The sequence below is a fragment of the Podarcis liolepis genome, assembly GCF_965112155.1.
Source record: "Podarcis liolepis genome assembly, chromosome: 6".
NCBI lineage: Eukaryota > Metazoa > Chordata > Lepidosauria > Squamata > Lacertidae > Podarcis > Podarcis liolepis.
In genome coordinates, this window is record NC_139559.1 from 31,228,391 (window position 1) to 31,244,969 (window position 16,579).

Here is a 16,579-nt window from a genome sequence, read left to right on the forward strand (position 1 = left end):
TCAGAAGCAACATGTTCTAAAATGCTCCAAATGCACCTGACACCTTGCGTTTCTACCAAAGCGCAACTGTACCTCTTGCAAGTACTAAAACCCACCCTAACTGCCGCTGCCAACCCAACTCCTTCCTCTTCCCGATTTCCCTCCAAACCGAACGAGCATTATTCTTTTGTGGTCCTAAACATTGACGCGACTCTGCGCGTGCGCGAGAGCTGGGGAACTCGCACCGAGGCGCAGCGCGCCTGCGTAGTCGCTTCCCCACACATGCTGGCATTGCTGCTGCTGCTGCTGCTACTGGGAGAGGCAGCTGCAGCGGCTCAGGTTCACCTGCGCGGTCGTGTCTTCTTGGGAGGAGGTAGGTGGCTGCTTCTAGGCTGTGTTTTGCACTGCTCGCTCTGGTGCCTCCCCGCCCGCTTTGCTTGCTGTGGCTGCTTCCCTTGTGCTTTGGCGCTGGGGCGGCGCTTGTTGTGCTTTCGGAACTCCTCGGGTAGCGACTGAGGCGCGACGCCTCTTCCCCTCCGGCCGGAGCATTCCGCGTCTTCCGCTCCCTAGTCTCCCTTCGCTTCCCTGCCTCTATCCCCGGAGAAAGCTGGCGGGAAGGTCTCGGCCTTGTCCTCCTTTTCTCTCCGTCCTCCCGGAGACAATATTGAGGCGCGCTTTGGGGAGGGAGGGGTGCGGGTGCCCTCCTAAGGCTACCTGTCGCTTTGGTTCCAGCTCTTGCTGTGCGTTATTGGGGGCTTTGCATCCTGGGCCCCTTCGGGTGATGCAGGTTTGCACCGTGCCCGTCTCAGCTGTGGGAGCTCAGCGCGCCGCCCGAGGGCAGGGTGGGGGGAATGCAATGCAGGGAAAGGAGAAAGGACACCTAGCGGATTGCTCGTATCCGACCACCAGTTAAGTTAGAGTAAACGGCGTCGTAGTAGACTCTCCGTGGGAGAGTTACTTGGAGAGGATACGGAGGGTCTATGGTGCTGCTTTAACTCGAGCACTGTAGGGAAAGGGAAATTGCCTGGGGACCGAGTGAACAGTTTAAGGCTGCGATCCTAAATAGGAAGCCCCGTTGAACTTCCCTCTAAATGTTCATTTGGGCTCGGTCTGTGAATCTCCCTAGGATAGGCAATTCCACCAAAGGGTGTTTTTTTGCGCCTTGCGCGGGCCGTTTTCACTCTTTCCTCCATTTTCTCCAGTGTGCGTGTGCTGTTCTTGTTTTTCTTTGGAGAAAGAGGGAAATGTGCCGAAGGCTATTCATATAAACAGAAGCGTTTGTGCCGTTTGCAGGCAATTCCAGGAGAGTTAATGAGCAGCCGCGCTAGGCTTCCCTGCTTGCCGGGAGGATTAATAGTTTTGAGTGTTTTTCCATTCAGATCTAACTACCGTTGTATCTAGCCTGGGCTGTCTTCGCATGGTTCAGAAATTGTCATTTTAACCGATGGAAGCTCGTTACTAGTTAAAACACACACTGCAGCCGTATTGTTAGCGGGTAATCTTTCCCACACGTACATAAAAGGAGGCAGCCCCTTGCCTTTTGTGATGGCCTCCTTAGTTACTGTTTTTATTTTTGAAGGTGAGGGATTGCTTATGTTTAAAATGGGTGTGTGTGTGAGGGGGTGCTAGTGTATTTCACTGAAGGTAATTCCCCATAATTGAAGGAACTGTCCTATTCAACAGATTAAATAAGGCACGGAGGAAATATTTTTGAAGCTGGTTAATAAACATGTTTCATATAGTAGAGGAAATTGCTTCTATGTTGCTTGATTGAAGAGATGTTTCTCTTTGGAGAGCAGCTGTGCTTTAAAGCTAAATTAAAATCCTAAATTTGCATTTGGGATTGATTGCTGTGTTGTAACAATTACCAGTTACAAGTTGGTTTAAGTAGTAACTAAATCATCTCTAACATATGTATGATAAGTACAGTAATTGACTGGTGCAGATATTTAAGCATGCACCCCTGTGATGCCCTGGAGAGTGTCCCAAGCGCCATAGGATATATAGGAGCCTCTTGGCCATGGTTGAAGATAGCTTGATGTCCAGTCCGGCCCTCTACTGTTACCAGAAAATAAGGAGGTTCCTTTTGATGGCCCAACTGCCCAGGTTCATTACCTGTCAAAGATGAATGAGCTGAGGCAGAAATCAAGTGAAGGCAATGAGCACAATGGTAATACCACCACCACAGAAAGCCAGCAATGCCTTGCCCTAAGTGACTTTGGAATTCCCAAGATTGGTAGTGCTGAAAGGGACATGTTAAAGATTGTTCATTCGGACCAGAAAATCATCTGCTTCCTAGTCCCCTAATATCCCCCCAGACTTAGAGACATTTTAGACCAGGTCTCCTTTTCCTTCATTGTTCCCAGTGAGAGAGTAAATATAAAGTAAACTTCTTTTTGCCAGTGTGATCCAGACAAAGCTAAGGATGGTCAATTAAACCACCTTTGGATTCCCCTGCTACCCTTAGGGACACACCTTTAATTGCCCTCATGCTTCTTCACTATCAATTGTTTGTAATCCTACGCATACATACACATTCCATGGAAATAAATGAGACATAATTATCTAAAAACAGTGTTTCAAAGTAGGCCATCAACTACTTTTAATATTCTTAATCACTCTCTCACCTATATGTAATGCTTTTTGCAAAAATGATATGGATATTTGAGTTCTTTTGTGGCTCAAGATGCCGCTTCTTTTCTTTAAGGCTAGTGCTCTGTATGGATGGGGAAAGCTACATACCGTAGTTTACTTGGCTACTGAAATGTTAAATGCTAGTTGGGCTCTACAAAAATAATCTGATATGGAAACGTTCATACAGGTTACTGTTCGTGCGATGCTAGCTATATACATGGAACTTTATAAACAAGTGGATTCTTGCACCTAGTAGGTCTTCCCACCCTGTAAGAAATTATTGTTTGGGTATAGGCACACTGAGCTTCTAAGGTGGAAAAAACCCAGTCAGTCTTAAATATGTCTATTCAGAAATGCATCCTGATTAGTTCAGTGGAAGTCGCTGGAACTTACTTCTGTGTAAGTGTGTATGCAGTCTATGTGAAATGAGCTGGAGAAAAGTTCTCATAACTATCTAAGCCAGCCTTCCCCAATCTGGTGCCCTTGATAGCTTTTGGACCACAACTCTTATGGTAATTATTCCTGGCCATTGGCCAAGCTGGCTGGAGCTCATGGGAGTAACAAGGGTGTACCTAGGGTTGGCCCTCACCAAGGGTGCAAAAATTCTTCCTCTCTGCTCTGGCTTGGAGTGGCTAGGAGCCCGCTGTTCCACATGCTCCCTAGGCACCTTGGTGGAGCTCCTTGCCAAGGGCACAAGGTGTTGGTTGGGTGGCGATACAGCTCCTTTCCAAGAGTGCATGGGAGCCTATGTAGGCCTTTGGGAGTTGTAGTCTGAAAAAATATTGAGAGCACCAAACTGAGAAAGGCTGATCTAAGGTTGTGCTTCTGAGCTTCGCACAAGCACTTGTTGATACTAGGTAAAGAAGAATGGAGATGCACTTTTTGGACAGCAGCACCCAATTCCTTTGATTGGTAGGGCTTTTCATAATGCATGTTGCTCTGTCCTCTATTACTTTGTGTCTTCCCTAGTGGATAAATTTCCAGCCAGTGCTGGAAAGTGCAAGAAAGAGTGATGGAGTTTTGAACAGTGGAGGATATTGTAACCTGATTGTACATCATACATAATTTTGATGGGAAAGTAAAGCAATCATACATTGATAACAGACCTAGGCTCTGTAGAAATCACCGTATTTTTCGCCCTATAGGACACACTTTTTCCCCTCCAAAAATGAAGGGGAAATGTGTGTGCGTCCTATGGGGTGAATGCAGGCTTTCGCTGAAGCCTGGAGAGCGAGAGGGGTCGGTGCGGATAGCAGCCTGCACCCCGAAGCCTGGGGCGCACTGAGCAGCGCCCCCGGGCTTCGGGCAGATATCCGCAAGCCTGGAGAGCCCGCGGGAGTTCCCACCGGGCTCCCAAGGCTTGCGGATAGCAGCCTGTTCTGGGGGCTGGGGTCGGGGGAAGCTCGGGCTTCCCCCGCCCCAGCCCCGCGCCTGGGGGGGAAATTTTTTTTTCTTTATTCCCCTAATCCAAAAAAACTAGGTGCGCCCCATGGGCCAGTGCGCCCTATAGGGCGAAAAATGCGGTAATCACCTCTTCTCACCTCTGTTGAGGTATGACAATATAATGATTACAATTGAACTGAACACTTAAGCCACGTCTTGTAATCTCTTCATACGTGATTATTTAAAACAGGCTCAAATATGTTTACAAATTTGTAGCTGTTGATTCCCTGAAAATAGGAGACTGTTGTTCAGAAGCCTTGCTGCAGGGATGATTCAGTATAAATAAGTTGGCAACGGTACATTTTCTTCATTGTAAGCAGGATAATCTCATGAAGGGTATTTCTACAGGTCAGTTGCATGGTTTATGACCTTGACTGCAGTAAAAGCATACTAACAGCTCTCATTTCTCCTATTTTTTCCCCTAGTCCAGAAGTCTCCCTTATATTTGTGTTCGCTACCCATTTCTCATCATTTTAGTTTATACGTTCCAGAGTAAGCTCGACAACATTTATTGGATTTCATGCTAATTGGTGTAGCCAAGCCTCTTGCCACTGCTCCTGGTGTTAATAGCCAAAATCAGATCACAATAATGTTTAGCTACTGCAAGTAATGGCTTATTTTATCTTCCAGTAACCAGCAAGTATTTTCAGCATGGCATGCCACGCTTCTGGTGACTTTGCAATAAGGAATAATATTCACTCTTAAATAGAGATCTTAAATGAGTTTTCAGAAGTAAACATAATAAAGGCACTTAGCAAGAGGAGAACACCATACTCACTTCATTATTTTTCAACCTACAAAAAAATGAAATCACTTGCTCTTGAACTGACAAATGTATCAGGCTAGTTCTCAAAGCTACCAACTCCCATGAGTTGTTTTCTTCCTGCATGTAAAGCATTTTGGGGTCCTGCTGTTCTTAAAGTATAAGTGAGATGAAGCCTTCTCCTTTCTCTTCTGTCTCCCATTATTGGATACCAGATGTGGCTTTGACCAGTAAGTGTCTTGTGCTGGGAAACAAAACATGCTAGAGGAGTATATTATGTACTTCAATAAAACAAAACAAAAACAATCTTGCCCTTCTCGGTCAGCTTTCACAGGAGGCACCAAGTAAGTCCTTTTTATAAGCCGGTGCTTTTCGTCAGTTTATAAAGGGCTTAAACCTCTGCTCTCATCTTACTTTCTGAGAGGGAAGAGAGAAAAGGCAGCCCCCACTTCTATTTAAAATAGTTGCAGCAGCCTGCCAATCCCGCTTAACATGTTGTGTTTCTCTCCAGTAATCTGATTCTCAGGTTTAGTTCTGCTGTGCTGTGTCCCTGTGAAGTCTTAATCTAATAAAAAATCTGGATTAATTTACAAAGAAGGAATATTCAGCACATCAAGAATTGTTACATCAGGCACCTAAAGAATGCATTTGTTGCAGAAAAATATAGTATTAAAACCGCCCTGAGACTTCCGGGTGTAGGGCGGTATATAAATTCCAGTCATACTAAATATTAATACTAAATAAAAAACCCAGTGAACCCATATTTAAACAGATTTATAAAAACCTTCATAAGACATTATGTGTGGAAAAAATAGTCGCTTAGAAGTGTGAAAGGAAAGAAGATTGCTGCCATGAAATGAAGTACAGGTTAGAAGTATAAAATGATAAGAGATTATATTAAAACAAAGACTCTGATGACACATGACCAGTACAGGCAGTGATGACAGATTAACACGTGTCCAAAAGATGCATGATTGTGCACAGCACCAAACCTGGAAGTGACCCTAAAACGTGGTAGGGGGTGGGGTGGAGCGAGCTTATATGTGCTCAGAGAACAGAACTCCTGCACAGTTGACCGTACTGCGAATACCCCAACACCAGAAGTTTGAGAGTGGAGATTAAACTATATATTGGTGACTCTATTCCTTTGGAAGTAATGTAGTTTACACTGCAAGACCTCAAAGCCTCATCATAATTTTGAATATGTTGAATTTGCAGATCGTTGGCTATCGTACCTGGCCATGCTAGGTGGGGCTGATGGGAGTCAAAAACATTTGAGGGCTCCAGATTAGAGATAACTGTAAACCTAGCTGGTTCATGGACAGTGCTGCTCAGAGACTTCTCAACATGAGATGAGGAACTGCTACTGTAAATATACACACTAGCTCTAGTGTAGACAGTACTCTGTGTTGTTGTTGTTGTTGTTCTTGTTTCTATCCCACCTCAAGGTAGCTTAGAGATAAAAACAAGCACTAACAGCACAAGTAAACAATAATTTAAAAAACAATTAAAGTGATAGAATTATATAGAATCTATTAAACCCATACAAAAAAATCTTATTCTAACCTCAAAATTCTAGGCTGCCAGCCATATAAGCTTTCTCTACTTCTAGCCATAGTTGCCAGTTTATTAAAAAGTTCTCAGTGACTTAAATGGACATAATGTCTTGCATACACACACACACACACACACACACACACACACACACACACACACTGAATTATGTACAGAGATGATAGAAAATCTCATTTGTTAGATGGTCTCTGCATTCACTGATCACTGTGCTGTTGGCCTGGATATTCTGAGGACTCTCCTGGTTCTATTGGTTGTGGTTCCCTGACTTAACGGAGGCAGGGAGAACTAACTGGGAGTTTGCGCACTTTCAGAAGAAGCATTTACGCTGAAAAGCATGTTATGACGACAACAATAATTATTCAGTTACACAGAAATGTTGTGTTCTGCTCTAATAATATTCCCCCCCTGCAATTGCCCATTCTCTCTAATCAAAATACTGTGTATTGTAATATGAAGAGGTAAATTCAGGGCTGTGTGTATGCCTTTATTCTGTCCAAGTACAGAATCTGGTTGTGGGAACAGAATTTAGCATCTTTAATTTTCATTTGAAAAACAGGTTTTAAACTGAGTGCATAAGATTTCGTTGTTCTCAGGAAAGCTCTTGTAGTGACTTTAAGTTTGAAAAGATACATGAAAATCTAGGAGAAACTTAAGCATATATAATTATGGCATTACAAAGGGATAATTGTTTTCCCCATGGAGAGAGAACTATATATAGTAGTCTCTTACCTACATACACAAACATTGTATAATCCTGGTAGACAGCTTGCTTCTAATTTCAAGAGCAGCTATTCATTTTCCCCCAAATATTGAATCTATGTCTTTTGATATTTATAAAATACCCAACTAGGTAAGAAAAAGACCCTGCTGGCCATTTGATTTTCTGAACAGAAGGCACTGTAAGCAACAGTAAATTTATCTTATGTGAAAGATATTGAAAGATAAGCTTTCCAGGTGGAGCAAATGAGTTATGATTGATGCACACTTCTTTGACTGTGACTTGAGTTTACATTTATACAATCCATCTAGGGTTAAAGAAATCAACTTTCCCAATATACCTGCTGACATCCTGATTTGCATTGATATTTCCACTTACTTTAGTTTATAATAAATCCCTAGTTATTTTTCTTGAATTGCTACCTTCAGCAATATAGGGGATGAACATGCTCCCTCTAATAATTCATTGAAATCTGTCATCTTTAGCACAGACAATGTAGTGCTTCCTCCAGTACCACCTGTCCTTTCCATTCTGGGGACCTTATATTCAGTTGTTGGCGTTGCCTGCACCATTTTCCCACTGCCTTCCTACATTTCCTATATAGTGGGCATATATTTCAATTTACACTCATCCAACCTTCAAACCCCCTGCCCAGGCTTGCGCCCCAGGAGGCCATTTCAGTGCTACTAACACAGCAGTTTAACTTCACACACACCCCACAGCACCACCACCACCACACACTCCATTGTCTCTTGAGGCAGAAGGATGCCTACTTCAAAATAATTATATTTGATCACTTGCCACTAGGTGGCTTCTTGTTCCCAACAAGTTCTGTAGTAGTGCAGGTGGTATCTTGTTTCTCGAACAGCTTGGCTCCTGAACACCGCAAACCCGGAAGTAAGTGTTCTGGTTTGTGAACGTTTTTTTGGAAGCTGAACATCTGAGGTGGCTTCCGCTCCTGCAGCCAGTCGGAAGCCATCTTGTGACCATCTGCGTGGTTGTGGGTTCATGCTGGGGCGTGGTTCAGCTTCGTGTTACATGTGAACCAGGCCTTGGATTTGTAGCTGAACTATGTTGACAAATGGAATTTTCCACCCAATGTTCTGCTCCCTTGTGGGCTTGCAGGTGTTTACAAACTGCTAGTGTAACTGAGTAAGAGCTTTTTTTTCATAACAGGCAGAACAATCCTGGTGGTTCAACATTCCCCTTAATATTCTTGATCATTTGTATGATGTAATCATCATTTTTTCTCTTTTCTCAAGGACTCTAGTTTTTGCTTTTTAAAGCCCTGCTCCTAAACCTCTGGCTTCTTTGTTGGTAGATAAATTCTTTTAGTAATTTTTTATTTTGGTTTTTTTAAAAAACAAAATCTTTCTGTTTAACTTCTCTGAGACTTTTTGTAAAAAGTAGCATCATCATCATCATCATTATGCTATCCTCCTAAACTAGAACATCTTCCTCTTTTTGCAGTATACCAAATAATTCAGTGCATTTTTCAAGAGGAGTGCAAAGTTGGTGAGACAACTGTAACTATTGGGTAGGTGTAATTACTCCAGAAAATATTGACTGTAAACTGTTAACAGGATTAATCTGCTTGTCTTTCTGTGTCAGAATAGCTTAGTTGGTAGAGCATGAGACTCTTAATTTCAAGGTTGTGGGTTCAAGCGCCACATTGGGCAAAAAAATTCCTGTGTTGCAGGGGGTTGGACTAGATGACCCTCGTGGTCCCTTCAAACTCTACAATTCTGTGAGCTAATGACTCTGATGTTTGCATTTGGTTCCATCTAGATTTAGGGAGGTATCCAACAAAGTAGTTCCATTAGTGCAATAATAATAGAATAATTCTCTCCTCATTCTGGGGTTTTCTGCAACCCAGATTTGGGGAGGCCATTGCAGGAGGAGGAGAGAGAGGAGAAGTTCTGTTGCGCAAATGCAAGTTCTTGTGCTAATGGAGCTACTTCGTTGGGTATTTCTCCTTTATGTGTCACTGCTGGCTGATTGTCTAGTGTCTCTTGGTTACCTCTATAGCCATCCATCACTCATATCTCTAGTGAATAGAGCGTGTCCCCTTGAGATAACAAGCAATTTAAAAATCTTGTCATTGAAGCATTTCCAGGACAGATTAGGAAAATTGCAGTCAGTTGTTTCAGATGTGATTTCCACTTTGTTTGTTTATTTATTTTAAGCTTTTCCTTATAGTTCAAAAATTTTATAGTTAAATCTTGTGGAGTGCTAGGTGCTGCTCTGAGACGTACCTCCAGATTAAATGTAGCAGCAAGCCGTTTTGCTGGGAAAGCCTTCACTGGTGCAACTTGCTCCTTTAAATATGCAAAGAGGCAGGTTTCACCTTCTAGAATGGTTCCTAGCACCACTCAGTTTGTCGTTCTGCAGAACTTTGGAATCATTTTTCTGTGGTTATTTCAAAGTCTACGTTTAAGGCTCTGTGGGAGTTTCCATCATCTTTCTGTTTAGTCCTCCACTGCCTACTCAGTTGGGGTTAACGGAGCTGGCATGTCTGTTTTTATGTCAACTCTCCTTAGTCCAAAATGAGTTGAGTGACAAAAAGCAATTCCACTTTTGATCTAGAGATGGCAGCAGAGCCCCCTTTTGTCTCCTTGCTCTGTTTACTGCCTCCAGGCACAATTTGTTCTAGGAGGATGCTGTTCTAGAGTTAGCGGGGGCGAAACAAGACTTTATTTCACCTGGGCCAAGACCCAGTTTTTGCATATTTGTGTACACAAACACACAGAAGCTGGGAGCCTCAAGGGCACCCATCTGGAGGCTTCACCACCCTCTATTAAGTTTGTGTGCTTTGGGCATTGGAGGCTTAAGGACCTAAATGCCAGTCCCAAAATAAGGGCTAGCAAGGTTTATGCAGGAGAGCTTCTTGGCCAGCCTTACGCCAGTCTTCTCTTCCATATCCACAGAGAGCACACACAGTTGCCTTGGAAACGTCAGCCGACTATATTTACCAGTTGTGGAGAACAAGGCTTGAATTCCCCCTGGACACTGTTTTTCCACAGCACCATATGTATAACGAGTTATATTGAATCATTCCAGGTGTTAGACCTGTAATAGTATCAACTCTGGAAAAAAGTGTGTTAGAGACATGAATCTAATTATCAGTAGCAGCGTACACATTAAGGAAGTGGGAAGGGTTTTGTTCATTCCTTTCTGGGAGAATTCACAAGTATCTTATGGACTCCAGTGATAATTTCTGGTCAAAGCAGAGAGACTGTCCGTATGGCTACACCTGCCTAATGTGAAATTTAATGTTAACTTCTCTACTTACTGTTTAAAAGGCAAATTGCCCTCAAACACTATCAACTAAAAGGTGATGAATGACAGAGGTGCTCATTTGAGAACTGCCCGTTTAACTGACGCCTGGATATTTTATAATCCAAACAGTAAAGAAGCCGCTGGTTTTTTAACGGTGCATCAAGTTTGCACTAGATTGTACCACTTATTTCTCAGCAGTTTATTTTTAGTTCTACATTTACCTGCAACTAAAACTCAGTTTCAGGGTGTGTCTTCAATTCAGAGACTATTTGATGGGACCTGTACTCTGCAAGTTTAGGTACACTTTTAATCACCGGATCCTGTCCCTTTAAATATAGTTATTGTACTGTAATGGCTTTTCCTAAGCCTTTGTCCTTTCCCTGCCTTCTCCCTCCTTCTTGCTTACTACTGGGATTGCAAGTCAATACTCCTCTTCTCTTTCCCTTCCTACTCTCCTCTGTTCTCCTGCACGCCCCCACCAAAGACCTCCTTGTCTTCAAACCTTCCTTAATTTTACACACACACACACACACACACACACACACACACACACACACAGAGAGAGATTTTTACTCCCCTTCCCAGGCACCTGTCTGATGCATCAGCAGGTTACATTGTTTGCTAGTGCTAAATTAGCTATTTGCAGATAAAATTGAAAAGAGTTTAATTTTAAACAGTGTTCTTAAACTCTTAGGCAGTTGCTGATTGAGATGCTTGCAAGGCCACCATTACAAGCCTCTCACCATTTTCATTAGTGAATCATTTCACCAAAGGAGGAGACAGTAGCAAGGAGAAAAAAACCTGTTAAAGAAATAGCAGGTTTTCAACAGTGCCAACACACATTTTGAAGAGATTAACACCAAGCTAGTGGTGGCAAGGAAACAGTAGCCTTATTTTACTTATTCAAAGCTATAGACATATTTAAACATTTTGCGCTTAAAGAGGCAGTGGTGGATCCACTCCCCTAAAAGCCCACCCTAGACTAGTTACCAACATCCCTTTATTGGCAAAGGTGGTAGAGAGGGTGGTTGTAGAGCAACTGCAGATATTCCTGGAAGAGACTGATTACAGTGGTACCTCGGGTTAAGTACTTAATTCGTTCCAGAGGTCTGTTCTTAACCTGAAACTGTTCTTAACCTGAGGTACCACTTTAGCTAATGGGGTCTCCTGCTGCTGCTGCACCGCTGGAGCACAATTTCTGTTCTCATCCTGAAGCAAAGTTCTTAACCCGAGGTACTATTTCTGGGTTAGTGGAGTCTGTAACCTGAACCGTATGTAACCTGAAGTGTCTGTAACCCGAGGTACCACTGTATCTGGATCAAGTACAATCTGGGTTCAGACCTGATTTCGGAACTGAATTGGGTGCTCTCATAGGTGACCTTTATCATGAGAGGGACAGGATGAGTACAACCTTATTACTTCTGCTTGTTTGCTTAGCGGCCTTTGAAACCCATCAATCATGATATCCTCCTGGACCAAATGAGTGAGATGGGTGTTGGAGGCACTATATTACAGTGGTTCTGTTTGTATCTTTAAGGTTGTACCCAGCGAGTAGCACTGGGTTTGTGTTTCTCGCCTCCCTCCCTGGCATTTGTGCTATGGGGTTTTGCATGGTGCTGTTCTCTCCCCAGTTCTGTGTAATACATGTATGAAGCCATTGGGTGTGATTAGGAGTTTTAGAGCAAGGTGTCTCCAGTATGCTTATGATACACAGCTCTACTTCTCCATAACATCTGACTCAGGAGAGGTCATGAGAGCTTTGGACCAGTTTCTGGATGCAGTGGTGGACTGGATGAGGACCAATGATCCTGGGAAGTTGTGGGTTCTTTGGGTGGAGGGTTCACGTGTTCATGAAATTGGGTTGCACTTCTTCTGAAGGAGGACGTTTGTCAGATTAGACCTCTGGTCTACCAATATTTTAACAGGGATGCCTTGCAGGAGAGGTCATTTGTTTATGATTCAGTCAGGCATAAATAATGCCTTCTTTAGTGCCGCATTGTGAAGGGAGCAGGTGCCTTTCTGTTCGGGAGGCATGAACCTATTCCGTGGCTGTGTTCAAGTACCTAGTCCATGCTTTCAATTCATTCTGTGGGGTCCTGGCATCTTTTTCAGTGTTTGCAATCTTAACGCTGGTCTTTTCTCTTGCTCTCTCTTAGAGTGTTTTGCTGCTTGAAAGCGAACGTCGGTGTTCTCGGTAAACATGGAAGAATTGCAAGATGTCCAATTGACGGAGATCAAGCCCCTCCTGAATGATAAGGTAATTCTGGCTGTGTTTGAGCATTACTAAAGCACTGGTCATTTTATGTTATCCTTGAGCGATACATAAGGGTTGTGTGTAATTTAAAATTCTGTACTGTTTGGTATTAAGAAACAGAACTTAACGTTCTGAGAAGCTCTATGTATAATTTTTTTTGTAAAGTCCATCACTTCAGTATAACTGAACACAACCCCCCCCCCTTAAATATTATCTCTGTTGTCTTTCGCCTGCCCTGTTGCAAATTATAGATTGCAAACTCCCTGGGATGGGTACTCTTCCTTCTGTTGTAGCTTCCATCATCTCTTTGAACATTGATGATAAAGAGTCCTATGACACTTTAAAATAAATAAGTTTGTTGGACTAGAGTCCAATGCATCAATCCATAATAGCATGGAATACGTAAAGAATGAGCTGTAAAGATAATACCATACACTTTCAGACCAATGTCTGATGAAATCTCCAAAACCGGGGAGGGGTGGGATTACTGGTTGGGAAGGGCAAAGGACTTCAGTGCCCTGCATTGTTTCTTGCCTTTCCCTACAAGTAGCATAAGAAGAATGCATTATGCAAGAGTAAGTGGAAGGGCACTTCTTGCAAAAGGCAGACCTTCAGGATTCTTGATTTCTCTATCCCTTGATCCTCAGGAGTGGTTGGCGAGGGGGCTTGGTGCAGGGAGGGCACAGGAAAGCCCGTTGCATGAGTGGAGTTGCATTCACTCTTCTCAGGATCCAGCCCATTAATTGATGATTTCAGCCTTTCTTTAGTACATAATTTGAGGTACCTTTCACAAAGAATGCATAGGATATCTTTCTCATTTCAGTTTTAACTTTGGTTCTTTCTTTGGTTCAGTTCTTAGCATTTTCCAACCAAGGGTGTGCATGTGTGGGGGTGAATAGTGTGATCACTAACTTTCCTATGGTGATTTATAGCGATGAGCCAATGTTTCCCAGCTATTTCTGCAAAATCCAGTCTTACACTGGTCTTCTCTTTTTAGTTTGTGGTGTGCCTTGAACACTTGTGGACCGTCCGGTTTTTCCTCTCGCTACCGTGTCTGTCTTGTCCACTTACTATTTTAACATATTTCAGTTTCAACTTTTAGATGCCTGCTAAAAAACTTTATTCCATCAGGCTTATGTGGGCAATTAAGAATACATATTTCCATAATAGCTGGTTTCTGGTTTTAACTTTGCATGTGGCTTTTAATGTATGGTTTTATATATAATTGTCGTAAACCACTCTTGGGTTTTATAAAGAAATGAATGGCGGTAACAAATATTCATTTTACCAAGCCCACACACTACAAAAAGTGTTTCTTCTTTTTAAAGGGAGTTGAACTAGTAGTTTTATATAAATATAGACAGAAAACCATAGCCAGATCCAGTGATAAATTACATAGTAGCCAGAGGTTGAGTGTTTTGTCTAAATGACCATGCATGTTTAAGAGGTTATATAGGAATACAGTCATACCTCGTGTTACGAACGCTGCAGGTTGTGCATTTTCAGGTTATGGACCACGCCGAACCTGGAAGTACCGGAATGGGTTACTTCCGGGTTTCGGCGCTCACGCATGCGCAGAAGCACAAAATGGTGTCACGCGCATGCGCAGAAGTGCCAAATCGTGTCACACAGCGGTGCTGCGGGTTGTGAACGTGTCTCCCGCACGGATCACGTTCGCAACCTGAGGTATGGCTGTATAGAAACTACCAAGTCAGATCAATGATTGGTCCATCTAGTTCAGCATTTTCTTCAGTTACTGGTAGAAAACACCCAGGTTTTCAGTTACCATATTTTTTGCTCTATAAGACTCACTTTTTCCCTCCTAAAAAGTAAGGGGAAATGTGTGTGCCTCTTATGGAGCGAATGCAGGCTGCGCAGCTATCCCAGAAGCCAGAACAGCAAGAGGGATCGCTGCTTTCACTGTGCAGCGATCCCTCTTGCTGTTTTGGCTTCTGAGATTCAGAATATATATATATATATTTTTCCTCCTCCAAAAACTAGGTGCGTCTTATAGAGCGAAAAATACGGTGATTATTTCCTAGCCCTTCATGAAGATACCAGGGATTGAATCTGGAACCCTTTGCATGCAAAACGTGTTCTAACCTTTTGCATGCACTGAGCAGCAGTGCCACCAGTTCATAATATATATTGACCAAATGTTGGAATGGAAATAATTTTGAATGGTATTTTCACAGTACATTTGAAAAATGAGCAGGTTTGTCTATGTATGAAAGTGTTTGAAAAAGATTATTTCTGGGACTGATAAATGTGTACCGACTCATGTGGAATTGTGGCACTTGCCTCTATCCTTGGCAGTTCATACAATAATTTTGTTTCTGGCATCAGCTGTTGGGGGTGGAGGAAAGCTAATTGTAATGACATCATCCTTTGCATTTATTCATACTAATGAAGTACAAGATGCTTCAATTCTGACAATAGTTTGGTGCAAAGTGATATGCCAGAGCAGAGTTTTCAGAAAACTCAGCTGCAAAGCAAAGTTTATGAGGCTGTTCTGGAATCTGGGCTATTCATTGGCTCTTATTCTTATTTTGACAGAATTCAGCTCGAAACTTCCAGGACTTTGACTGTCAGGTAAGTACCTGAAACCAAAACGGGCATGCATTGTCAGGCTTTCCTTGAAGAACGACAATGGATCTCTGTTGATCAGATAGTTGCCCAAATTAAAAATAAAAAAGAACTTGAGAAACCTAAGAGTCCATTTGCTCCCATATATCTTTTGCTGGTTTTCTGTACATTTAACAGTTTGTTCGGCAGTATGTGTTGAACAGGACTTGTCTGCTTCCAAATCTTAAGGGCCAGATTTTGGAGTTGATCACCATAGACTTTTGAAGCACCATAGAGTTAATGCAATGGTGTGTGTGCAATGGTGTGTGTGTGTAAGTTTTGTAAGATGCAAATCTGTGTTGAAGCTCTACATCTCAGAAATTAATGAAGTAGGAAGGGCTTGTAATCCTCAAATTATAAAGTGGTGTTTTCAGTGTTAAAAAATTTATTTTATGAAGAAGCCAGTTTATTGCATTCTGTGGCTTGGCCTGTTGTCCTATTTTGTCTTAGCCACATGGGCAAGATACAGAAAAACGGAAATGCCAAGCCAACCTCAAAAGGTGGAATTAGGAACAAAATTGGGTAGGACCAAAAATGCAATATAAATTGCTACTAAAATTTGTACAAAAAGGAAAATTTGACTTCAATTTTACAAAAAGTATGAATATAAATTAAACGTATTAATGACCGTAACAATACCTTGGTTTAAGAACAGCTTAGTTTATGAACAACTTGGATTAAGAACGCTGCAAACCCGGAAGTAGGTTTTTTGGTTTGTGAGTTTTGCCTTGGAAGCAGAACATGTTTCGCTTCCTGTTAAGTGTGTTCCATTTGTAAATCGAGTCCCCCACTGCTATGGGAAAGCACGCCTTGGTTTAAGAATGCTTTGGTTTAAGAACGGACTTCCGGAACGGATTAAGTTGTAAACCAAGGTACCACTGTACAAGACAATGCCTTAACATCCAGCATTAGATTAGTTCTAAAGACCAAATGCAGTTGAATCTCCAAGTAATCTTCTTTAGTGATCAATGAATGTATAACATACAATTTTGTCACCCGAAATTAGTCTTTTGACTGATCTGCATAGATAAGGGGAGCTGGCCAATAATATTCCCATATGCACATGGCAAACATTGAAATGTATCTGAAAATAGTGATATCTTTCTACCAATGTCCATTCATGTTTTAGAGCATCCTCCAGATTTCTGGTTAACGATGTCAGCTATTCACCATCATAGATTAAAGTTGATTTTTATTTTTTAACACATTTTGGTAGCAATTTATATTTTAAAAATGTTTCTGCCTTGTTTTGGGTCTTAGCCACATCTGTCCTGAAGGTAGGAATGCCACTCTACTTCCGGCTTAAGAG

General features: G+C 42.3%; 1 protein-coding gene across 6 annotated transcripts in view; it reads left to right on the forward strand.

Moving 5' to 3' along the window:
- The window catches only part of NDRG3 (NDRG family member 3), a 65,891-nt gene that overhangs the window by 18,814 nt on the left and 30,498 nt on the right, over positions 1-16,579 (forward strand). For 2 of the 6 annotated variants that reach the window (XM_083508419.1, XM_083508422.1), the window contains exons 1-3: positions 225-352; positions 12,548-12,648; positions 15,202-15,237. In XM_083508419.1, coding sequence (XP_083364545.1) covers positions 12,592-12,648; positions 15,202-15,237 — 93 coding nt within the window. In that variant the 5' untranslated portion in view covers positions 225-352; positions 12,548-12,591. Of the gene's footprint in view, positions 1-224; positions 353-12,547; positions 12,649-15,201; positions 15,238-16,579 lie in introns of those variants that run through there. The other 4 variants (XM_083508420.1, XM_083508424.1, XM_083508423.1 and 1 more) reach the window with 3 other exon arrangements.